We start from the raw sequence: 11,773 nt of genomic DNA, 5'->3' as shown, positions 1-11,773 counted from the left end.
GGAGCGGGGGGCTGCGCGCGGAGCGGGTGCGGGGCGCGCAGCGCTGGCGGGAGGGGTCGCCGCGGTCGCGGCGCTGAGCGGCAGGTTGCGCGGCGCAGGCGGTGCGGCGGGCGTGCGTGGCAACGGGCGGAGGTGAGGGCGCGGTCTGCAGCCCCCCGCCCCCGCAGCGCTGGCGTGACTCCCGCACACGTCAGGCTTTGCTCCGCCGGGACGCGGTGCGGTTGTTTTCCGAAGTGTGTGGCGCTGCCGGCGCCGGGCAGGGTCCTGCGCGGCTCTTCCCTGTCTGGCTGTTTTCTAAACCGTATTTTCAGCATCTCCTGTGCGTTGTGGTGAATGGGGGTCTGCCAGGGAACGATCCCTGCGGCTTCTCGGTGCATGGACTTTCGGCCTCAGCAGCCAGGCCTTGGCGAAAGTGGGCTTGGTATTTCCCGGGTGACCAAGAAGGGCATTTCGTGTCCCTGCCAGATGTGAGCTCAGCCGTGAGTGCAATAAAAATGGTCAAACTACATATCTAATCAAATAGTTTTCCAGATGACTTAGGACCAGTATCCACAATGGCAGGTTAAAAGCTAAGCTGGCTGTCACCAGCAAACCACAAGGTACTTTATTCCTAGGCAGGACTGCACTTCATAGAAGTTGCTTACAAGGAGTGTGTAGTACTGGGCTGGCTGATGTACCGTGCTCAGGTCATATTTAGGTGTTTGAGAAAACACTTTTTGATTTAGCTGAATTGCAAAAACACTTCAGAAGTCACAGCAGTGGCGGAATGGTTTCCTGTTGCTAGCAGCCTTGAGTCAGAGGTGAGAATTTATTTCTGCAAGGAGGGGTTCTGCTGACAGGGTCATGTTTGTTGATGTTTGGAAGTAGGAGGTGAAACTAGTTTAGCTACAGAAACTGGGTGCTGAGGAAGCCAGGCAGCCTCAGAGATTTGTCACCTTCCTCAGTGCTTCCAGTTAATCTTTAAACTGGTTGCAGTGGGGAATAAAATAAGACTAATTCCTGGATCAGTGTCTTCTTCCCCGCTCTGAGGTGGTTCTTTCATCAATGGAGTGACATACCACTTTACCTGCAAATGGAACAAATTACACATTTTTTAAGCTCAAAAAAGCTTCTCAGCACAATAAACAGAGATCACAACTGTTCAAACTTATTCTTCTCAGCTGGCAGACCAAACAGGTGAAAAAAACAATTTCTCTGTAAATGTGAGCAAAGATTGTATTTCAGAAAGGAGAGACGCATCCTGAGTGACTTACTACAGATGGCATCATTAAATTTTTATTGTTTGATGTTGTAAAGCTGGGGAATGGAAAACTTAAGAATCAGTAGAAAAAACAGTGGTAGTGTTATATGGAAGGGAATAAGCCTGCCATATATCTCGAGCTAACTGAAAGTACACCATTCACAAAAGACGGGAGAAAAGTGTTATTTTCTCCACTTTAGAAACCAAACACACTGATAGAAAGCTGCTTTTACCATTGCAGGTAGCTAAAAGACCATACTTACCAAGAACTGTAGTCTTAATCCTTTTTTTTTATGTAAAGGCAAGAACTGTTTCTGCTTCTCACATGAAGTCTGTATTAGCGGAGGGGCAGTGGTAAAACTATTGCCAATCCAGTTTAGCATCATTATAAGGTATTGAGAGCTAAGGGTTTTATTTCACTGGCAACCTCTCCGCTTTTTTGCCTTGCCCCAAAGTGTGTTAGCTAAGAGAAACATTAATGCTTAAAGGACTTCTTTGTAATCTTTTGTAATTTAAGAATTGCATCAAAACTTAAGTATATGGTAATTTTTCTAAGACTATGCTAATACTTCAGGATTTTAAAATACTTTCAGATACAGATGCAAATCCCATTTATTTTGTACTATCCAACTGCAACTTCTAGTAATGATAAGACGGCAGAATACTATCTGTCCTTCACACCATGCGTAAGTAGTTTCTTGTAGTTGTAGTCTTTAAGGTTTTAATTTTCAGCTGCAGAATATAGACATACCCATCTTGGGGGACCATTTTTACGGAGTCTGGCTTATCAATACAAACCAACTCCTGTTATGTAGAAGCTCTCTTGGTAAGCAAGGAAATGTGATTGCAAAGCCTGAAATGTTGTGTTTGTTGTACAGTGTGGCACAGGACACCTGGGAGCAGGTATTCATTCTCAGTTCCTTACTTGTAAGGGACTTCGTCTCCCAGTGTGTGTCAGCATTGTCAGCTGCAAATGAAGATATGCTCTCAAATTTCCTACCATTTTTAGTACTTTTGGTATTTTAAATATTCCTTCCTAAACAGTATTAGGTGAATTATCCAAGACTGATCATTGTTAATTGTGCAGTGAAACGTTTTTGCCGGAACAGAGCTTAGGTATGGACAGATACAGAGGCATGTCCTTTTCTGCAAAGTCTCCAGATGATTTTTCTGTTGGGGGGAAAAAAAAAAGTCCCTTATTGATGGTGCCACTCAGCAGGATGAATCCTTCAAGTGTCATTTTAATTACAGGGGAAAAATGGAAAGCAAAATTACTTGTTGCATGCAGTGCTTTATGTGAATTACAATGCGTGTCTGTATTCTGCACCTGCTGTTTCATATTTTAACATGTCTTTGTGGTAAAACCTTTCTTTCCAAAAAAGCAGTCCTTAAAAGCTATTCCAGTCTAGATTCTCTGATCTACACTGTTTGTGTGCTGCAGTCTACTGTGAGAAACCGTGAAAAACATCAGCCTAGGCTACTGTGAGCCCTGTTGCACCATTGCTACCTGTCCCCTTGTTAAGGTCTAATGCTGGGCTGGCAATTAAACAACTGACAGATGCTCTCTGTTAAACACCTTCCCTTCCCAGAAGGGGAAAAGAAAGTAAGGGAAAGGGAATTACAGGTTGGAAACTAAACTACACAGCTTTAATTAAAACAATAATATTTTTTCCTTTGAGAGGAGGAAAACACTGCAGAAGCTTTGAGAAGTCTGAGTTTAATTTTTCTTTACCAAGTAAAATTGCATTATGTAGCTTCTCAGTGAACGTGAAATAAATCTGTTGTCATTGATATGCCTTGGGATATGCTTGTGTCACTATGGATCTAAAACCACAGTTTTTTTATGGAATATTTAATTTGGTCAATTTTGGTCACCAATCTGATCTCCTTGTCCCCACAGGAGGGTTGCAGGAGTTACCCCTTTTCCTTTCTTTCCTTTCCAGCACACAAGAAGTTTAGTGGAACCAAGCAGTGACCTTGGTTTGTATAGGAATAAGTATAAGCAAGAGCCTTTCTGCACACCATTCTCCAGCAGTAACTATAAACATTGAGCTTTATCAGTCCTAGAAGCAAACACTGGATCAAAAACATGCTGTTAATTTCAGCAAGTGCTGTTACTTAGAAGAGATTTAACTGAAAAGTAAAATTACTAGAAAGAAACTTCATTCTGTCCTTGCTCCAATCAGGGCAACCCTGCTTCCCCATGCAAAAGAATTACTCCATTTCTTCTCAGAAATGCAATGCCTCTTCTTCCTTTAAAAAGCACACTAAGGCTGATGGCAATGATGTCATTCCCACAGGATGTCCTCATAGTGATGCTGAGAAGCTTTGGCTGGTGGAGAGTGTGAAGTTTCAGGTTAGCTCAGGATCACATGGGTCTGAAGCTCTGTTGCAGGGATAGCCACGGGACTGTCCCTTGCAGGCTGTGGGCTTCCTCCAGTTAGGGGTTGTCGAGGTTAGATGAAAATTGCTGTGAGGTGTAATGAGGCCTCCACCTTAAAATTTTATGATTGGTTAAAGGTCTGGCTCACACAGTAGTCACTGAACAATTTTAATAAAACATATTAATACCCATATGCAGTATAGGTTTGCTCCCTATAGAGATTTTCCTTTTCTTTTTTTGTTTTTTGTTTCCACATCTCAACCACAAATGAAAAAGTAGAAGTCTGGAATAACAGCAGGCTTACTCTGACAGACGAAGTCTGAAATAGTGGATGTGGCTATATGTTTGTTTTGGGGTGGTGGTCTCTGCACAACACAGAAGAACCATTTATTTTTAAGGTTACAGGCTAGCTTTCATGATTGCAAGTTGAATTTTACACTGAAGATAATACTTAATTGCCACATTGCTTGGTATTGCCCCAATTGCTTGACTGAACCAATGTAGTAAAAAAAAAAAAAAAAAAAAAAAAAAGCATGTACCTGTGAATTACAGGGGTGGGTATTGACCTGGAGCAGTATTCATAGAATCATAGAATGGTTTGGGTTGGAAGGGACCTTAAAGATCATCTAGTTCCAACCGCCCTGCATGGGCAGGGACACCTTGCACCAACCAGGTTGCTCAATACATTGTGTATGTTCTCTGGATTTTGTGAGTTATTTGCATGGCCAGAAATGACAAGTGCTCTTAGAAGATGTGGCAAGAGGTGAGCAGAGCAAGGGTGGGGCTCCTCCAGAGCTGTGCCTGGTTCATGAATCACTTGTCCTCCTCCTCTCAGGTGCTGTGCTTTCTTTTGCTTGCCACGACTCCTGTCAAGCATGGTGCCAGATCATCAATGTGTCTGAATCCCACTCTTCTCTCCTCGCCTCTATGGATGGGACTCTCAATGAAACAAACTGGAGCATTTCCACACCTGCTGGAAGCAGGTATCACCTCTACATTGGCTTGGCTTTGGCAATAGGTTCCAGTATCTTTATTGGTTCTAGTTTCATACTGAAGAAGAAAGGACTTTTGAAACTGGCAGACAAAGGAGCCCCCCGAGCTGGTAAGCAGTGGTGCCCACCTTGCTCCTCCTGGGGACACTAACATCTCTGTTATAACTTAGCAATATCAAGGTTTGAGTCACAGATTACACATTTAGAAGAGTCATAGTTGAAAAACATCACACTTGAACTGTGATCAGAAGTCCTTTCTTGGCTAGGGATGGAAATGTGATTACAGGGACTGAGATTTAAGAATTCTTAGGGCTATGGGGGTAGTGGTGTATATTAAATATAGTGAGCTGGTGATTTTTCCTTCTTGGCAGCAATTAGATATCAAATAAAATTATCCCTTTGTCTTATCTTTCAAAATGCTTTTCTCTTTTTTCCCATCTTCCCCTCCGTCTAGAAACAGAAAGTCTTAAGATGGCAACTAGATTTACTCGTTTTTAAAAGAAGGAAGTGCAATACTAGTTATAAAAGTTTCTACAGTAGTATAACTATTCTTTCATCAAAGGCATACAATCATTAAAGTTGAAAAAGATCTCTTAGATAATCAAGTCCAACCGTCAACCCAACACCACTATGCTGGCTAAACCACATCCCAAAGTGCCACGTATACACATTTTTTAACACTTCAGGGATGGTGACTCCACCACTTTCCTGGGCGGCCTGTTCCAATGCTTGGCCACTCTTTCAGTAAAGAAATTTTTCCAAAAGTCAACAAATAAAGAGCTAGAAAAATGTGGAGACCTTTTTTTAAAAAAACAAACATTGGATTAATCTCATAATTCTCTTTATATTAGCAGTTTTTATTTTGTTTGTGTTTCTCATAATACTCTTTCAGATAATTTGGTTACTTGAAAAAAATGTTCAATAGACTGACCATTTATGTAAAAAAAGTTAAAGCATGTAATGGCATTTTTCTTTCTAATTTCTCTCAATTAAAAGTATAAGCAGAGTCAAAATGCAGCAGACTGTGTGTTGGATGTATTGGATTTAACCTGGGAAAGCACTTTGAACCATTTCTGAAGCTCATCAACGATCTTCATGGACATTTTACTTTTGCTTGGAACTTTTCCTTTAGTGAGATATCATTTTTCGGAAGTCCAAGTCTCAAAGTAGTAGAGTGATTAATAAAAATATCAGTCAAAATCCAACAAAATATTCTTCATGTCACATCCACATAACATGCTCTTTCATTACTTTATATGAGTAGAGGCAAATGTGAAGCTGTAGTTTTGTTTAATGTAATAAGGTGATCTCTTTCTCCTAAAATGACATTATTTTTTCTGCTTTCAGGACAAGGTGGATATTCTTATTTGAAGGAATGGCTTTGGTGGGCTGGATTGCTATCAAGTAAGTCACCTCTTTCCCCTCAACCTGAATGTAAATGCTACATGTAGCAGATTGTTTTAAACAGATTTATTCCCTGATTTTTGCAGTCCCGAAAGAAATGTCTTTGCTATCACCTTTATAACAGAAGCTGTTCTGATAATGTCTCTCAAATGTTGTGCTCTTTGGAGCTCTTCTCAGAGTAACAAACTTTTATTTAATATCCAGTCAAAGGCAATGGGATTGAATATGTCCAGCTTCCAGGAGTACTTAGGTGAAAACTATTTTACTTTCTTTAGTCTTTATTATGTCCAGAGGAAGTTAGATAATTTTGAAAGGAAAATTTGCATATCTAGTGTAGAAAAATGGTTTTGGTTTTTATTTGCTATCGTATCTGTCATACAAAATATAATAGCATGTCTTTTATTCTCTGACTTCAACCTGATCCACATGTTCTTTCTTCTGCAGTGGGATTAGGAGAAGCTGCAAACTTTGCTGCCTATGCCTTTGCACCTGCAACCTTAGTTACGCCTTTGGGTGCACTGAGTGTTCTCATAAGGTTAGTACAAACTGGAAGCAAACTTTGCCAAGTGAACCATTCACTGTGTGAGGAAAAAACAACGTCTTTGGTTGAAAGTAGAGGATTTTAGTAAGAGAACTGAGAAGTGATATATTGACAATGCTTTTTGTTTCTTGGTGGAAAGATCCTTGCTTATTTAGAACTGAATCTTCTGGGTGGAGGCAATGAGAAGTCTTGTTACAAAATCCACTATCTGCTTTCCCAACAGCCTTCCACCCATATTATAAAGTATTTCTTGCTAGCATATATCAGGTATACAGCTGATGTACAGTGGTAGAAGGCTGTAATTAATCTCTTCCTAGAAAACTGAAGCTTTCTTAACAAGCCTTACCCTTTTCTTTAGTTGTGACAAAACTTTAAAAGATAATACAGTATTGCCCCATTAAAATGTTTTCAAAAACATTTCTTTCTTATAGGAGCATAATTTCATATTAATGCACACTTAATAAGCATTTTGGGTTTGTTTGGTCCTTTCTAGAATGCAGACAAAGAAAATTTTAGGGTTTTTAATATCCACAGTTAAAATCTGATTCTTCTGAGAAATTAATGCCCCTCAAACACTCATTATGTCCTGTGTATGAAGAACCAAACAACTTCCAAGTAATTAAGCATATCCATGAATATGGCTATCACAGAAGCAGAAAATATATGGATTATGCTTACAACAAACATTCTGGGAAATAATTTATTAGCAAAATGGAATTATTGTGTTTTAAATATCAAACTCTTATTTTGAAGACCTGAATATACTATATGAAACATTGTGTTTAAAACCAACCTGGGCCACACTTTCGGAGTTTTCTGGCTAACAGATGCTTGCAGTAATCAACTGCTGAAACTGCAGCTATTCTGTCATAGCACAACCAGTGTAACATTGTCACCTGCAGATGTGCTGGGATCAGCATGTGGGTAGGTGCAGACTAACTGGCTTCCTGGCTGCTGCTGTTCAAAACAGCCTTGGGTTTTAACGTCCTGTCCTTTGATGAGGATAGCAATCTTTCCAATTTTCATGAAACAGAGAAGTCTTGAGAACTTCACATTAGTGAGCTTATCACCGTTGTGTGTAAAAATAGCCATAATTTTAACCAATGGGTTGAAAAACTCTTTGTGAGCATGTCCACACGTTGTTAAGCCTATGTCTGTGCCTAAGGTTGTGCTCTAGCTGGCTAATGTGTGCCCTGTGAAGTGGTCTTACCTGGGCCATGTTATTATCCTTAAGTTAAATCTTGAACCCTTTGGAGAGCCTGGGGTTAATCCTCTTTGAAGAATGAGACTTGACTTCTCCATGTTTTGGAGGGAGACCTGGCAACCCAGGCAGAAACTGTGCCTGGGTGGGAGAGCCCAGGGAAGGGATGAGGAGGAAGAGTTTCTGAAACTTATGTGATTGGTTCTAGTGGCAAATGTAGTGCTTTAAACCATTTTTGTTTACCAGCTAGTGTTGTCAGTCTACAGGTGTGTGAGAGTCCATACCCCTGACCCGAGCAACCAGTAGTGAAAAGTTCCTTGAGCAATTCAGACCATTTACAACATGGAGGGGAGGGAACAGGGTTTCTAACCGCCTTAAAACCTGATGTGACCTTCTTTATCCTGACCAACTTTCCAGCAAAACTTCTTAAAAATTTATTGTTTCAGGCTGGTTTCCCACATACCCAAAAGAGGTTTTGAATTACTGTCATGTTACATGAAAGATTTTGAATGTCTCATGCGGCTGGTGGAGCTAAACATTTTATTTCTATTTTGCCAAACAGTGCTATATTGTCATCCTATTTTTTAAATGAGAAGCTGAATATTCATGGAAAGCTGGGCTGTGTACTCAGCATTTTGGGGTCAACGGTGATGGTTGTTCATGCCCCTCAGGAGGAGGAGGTCACCTCACTAGATGAGATGGAAAGAAAGCTGCAAGATCCAGGTCTGTATGCAGTTGGGATGAATTTGTGCTACAGTTCATAGAGAGGTGTTTAGGACACTGATCAACTTTTAGTGTGTATTTGGACATAGTCTTGTATTTTCTCTCATGTGCATTACTCTTCTTCCCTTTCCTCTTTTTTACAGCATTTGTTACGTTTGCTGTTCTCCTAATAGTTGCTGCCTTCATGCTGATTTTTATTGTGGCTCCAAAGAAAGGTCAGACAAACATACTGATCTACATTTTAATTTGCTCACTCATTGGTGCCTTCTCTGTCTCATCTGTGAAAGGCCTGGGCATTGCTATTAAACAAATGCTGGAGAAGAAGCCAGTTTATCGACATCCAATGGTTTACATTTTGGTGGGCATCTTAGCACTCTCAGTCAGCACTCAGATCAACTACCTCAACAAAGCATTGGACGTGTTCAATACATCTCTAGTGACACCTATTTATTACGTGTGTTTCACCACGACAGTTGTGACATGCTCCATCATCCTGTTCAAGGAGTGGAGTAGTATGGACCTGGGTGATATCGTTGGAACCCTGAGTGGATTCTGCAGTATCATCATAGGCATTTTTCTCTTGCATGCTTTCAAAAATACTAGTATCACCTGGCATCAGTTGATGTCTACTGTTACCAAAGAGCCATCATTACCACACCGTGAATATGAAACCCATCACACTTTACTGGAGAGCATGGAGGACCCAGCTTTAGTATATGAGGAGGACAACGTTTTATTCAATCAATGAAACTCTTAAGCAGTTTTCGTCCTCGAAGTATCGTGAATTGCAGACTAAGCCCACCTGTGTCTACCAGAATGCTCTTCTTTCCTGCAATCCTCTGGAAAACCGTCTGTAAGGGCAGTTAAGTGTGGGCCACTCCTCTGTACCAGCAGTTGGTAATAATGAATGGAAGTGTTCAATAACCAACATGACAGAATCGTGATTGTATGTCAGGCAATGAACAACCTTGTCCTTTTTTGTATGCAGCATCTCCTACTGGAGAATGAGATAAAAGAATAAATTGTTCAAAAGCAGAAGAAAACCAGTATGTGCATTTAAGAATTTCCAGTATGTTTTATACTACTTTGAGGGCTTAAAGAGGAGCTTTACTTACTTCCATACTTCTTCCTAATATTGTCATTTATTAATCAAAACCCATTTAAGCTTTCCAAAATATTTTCTAATTTTCCAGAAAGATACCATTTCTTAATAGCAAAACAATCCTGCTGTTTTATATTCCTCTATAAGAGCAAAATCTATTCTCTAATCTGTGTGTATTTAAAAATACTAGGGAAAGGAAGGACTGCAAACAAGGGTGAGAAACATCAAAACATCTTTTGTTTTTGTTTGGCCTTTTAATCTTTTCTAAAAATGAGTATTCACCTCTGTTAGATGTTAGTATCTGAACCACACTGCTCCTCACTTGTGGTCACTGATCTTTATCTCACAAAAACAGCTTGCACAGTCCATGTTTTACTCATTACAATCGCCTTTGTTGCCACTTTTTGAGGAAGAAGTTAGCTTCAGCAATCACAAGTGTGGGTAATGACAAGCTCATTGGAAAGGCAGCCTTTCCGATTCTGGGGTTTTTAAGTGTGAATGCAAAACCTTTGCCAGAGGATGCTATCATTTCAGCAATTAAAAACTGATTTTAATCAGCTGAGATTTATATGCCACGCAGAACCTCCTCATGAAGCAGGCTGTATATTCTCTAACATGCAAAGAGACACTTAGATGGATAGTGAATTATTCCATGAAAAAAAGCTTGTAATTTAGCTGAAAGAACAGAAGTGTTACTACTAATATTTCATGTGTGTTTGTGTTGTGCAAGGTTTAAGTACTTGCTTTTTGAAAGACGTTCATGAAACATCTCACTTGTTAATTATTTTTAATGATGCTTTAGTAGCTGTCAAAAACTAGAAAGTAACACTAAGGATACTAGACCAAGTTATTTCTAAATTACAAGCACCTTTTTTTTTTTCACTTGGCTAGGTTTGGAGTTGACATACGTACAGGGAGAGGCAGAAATTCTATCAATCACCGGCACCTTATTTCTAAACCCTCATTTTTACAATGAAGAGCTTATCTGAAACATGTGATACTGAAAAGCGTGTCCAGTTCTCCTGCTGACAGTACTTTATAAAAGATTGCAGGTAATCTTGCTGTTGTAAAGAGAAGCCCTGAAGATGTAATTAGGCAATGGGTATTCAGGTTATTTCCTGTGATTACCTAATTTGAGAAGTACATTAAATAGGGCAGGAAGTGGCAGCAGTGTTACCCCAGCAAAAGAGACGTTTTCACAAAAATGTATACAGCTTTGGAGTATTTTTCAGCTTTCCAAGTGATGAGACTTGCAGCAATTCTTTGATGTTAAAATATGAGTTAAAAATACTTCGGAGAAGAAAATATATAAACAGTTTCACTACTTCTTAGGTAATGTAGAGAATATTTTGGCTTTATCAGTCAGATTCAAGCTACAAAATCTTAATAGTTTAAAACTGATAATATGAGTGATAAAAATGCTTAAGATGGAATTTTCATTACAGTTTGCCTTTTAACGAAAACTTGCATTGCTTTTCACTGTGAATTACTCATACAATTTAAATAATAACTGAATACTGATTTACCCTAAAAAGAGAAAAAGAGATCCTTTACATAGCTGGTGACCCTTCTATTTGCTTATACAGGTGTGACCAAATGGGTTGTTTGTATGAAAAAGCAACCTGTCCCATTCTTGACCGGTTGTGTGTTGGCATTATTTTAAGATATTTACTAATACTTTATCTGAGAAGGATCTGGGCTCTTTTTATACCAACATCTAGTAAGCAATTAATTTGTAGCAAGCACAAATTCTGTATTTTCTACTGGACCAGCTCTTATACATAAATAAAACACTCTACTAGGAAAATAATGTTATTTTATTACAATGTGAGAAAACCAAAGTCAGTGCTCATTTTCATGGTGTATAGGAAGTCTGTCATGTTAAGAAGTAAATTATTATTTTTTTAATATAAAAAACATTTGCTATACAAGATGTTATCTTTGAAGATGTTTATATTTAGTTATTAATTTGGAATAATTTTACTTTTTAATGATGTTAATACTTATCTTGTAATAAATTATTTGTGGGTTATGTACTAAATTATCTGGTTTTTAAACAAGGGATAAAAAGGAGTGTTATTCATATTTCTAGTAAGCAAGCATTTAAACCCTATCTGATAGTTTCAAAGCAAATAATCTTGGTTTTAGCAGCTTGTTCTATGCACACATAAGTGGATTCTAGATTAA

The 11,773-nt window shown here is 39.2% G+C and overlaps 1 protein-coding gene across 1 annotated transcript; it reads left to right on the top strand.

Annotated features, from left to right (window-relative positions):
• Window positions 1-375: 375 nt before the first annotated feature.
• On the top strand, window positions 376-9,232 carry NIPAL1 (NIPA like domain containing 1). The gene is made up of 6 exons (XM_051618294.1): window positions 376-421; window positions 4,375-4,725; window positions 5,963-6,019; window positions 6,464-6,554; window positions 8,324-8,484; window positions 8,628-9,232. Exons 1-6 carry the CDS (start codon window positions 376-378, stop codon window positions 9,230-9,232), a joined length of 1,311 nt encoding a protein of 436 aa, XP_051474254.1.
• The last annotated feature ends 2,541 nt before the right edge of the window (window positions 9,233-11,773 follow it).

The sequence above is a fragment of the Apus apus genome, chromosome 4 (genome assembly GCF_020740795.1).
Source record: "Apus apus isolate bApuApu2 chromosome 4, bApuApu2.pri.cur, whole genome shotgun sequence".
Lineage (NCBI taxonomy): Eukaryota > Metazoa > Chordata > Aves > Apodiformes > Apodidae > Apus > Apus apus.
Note: the sequence above shows the minus strand (reverse complement) of the source record. Positions and strands in the feature narration are given on the sequence as shown.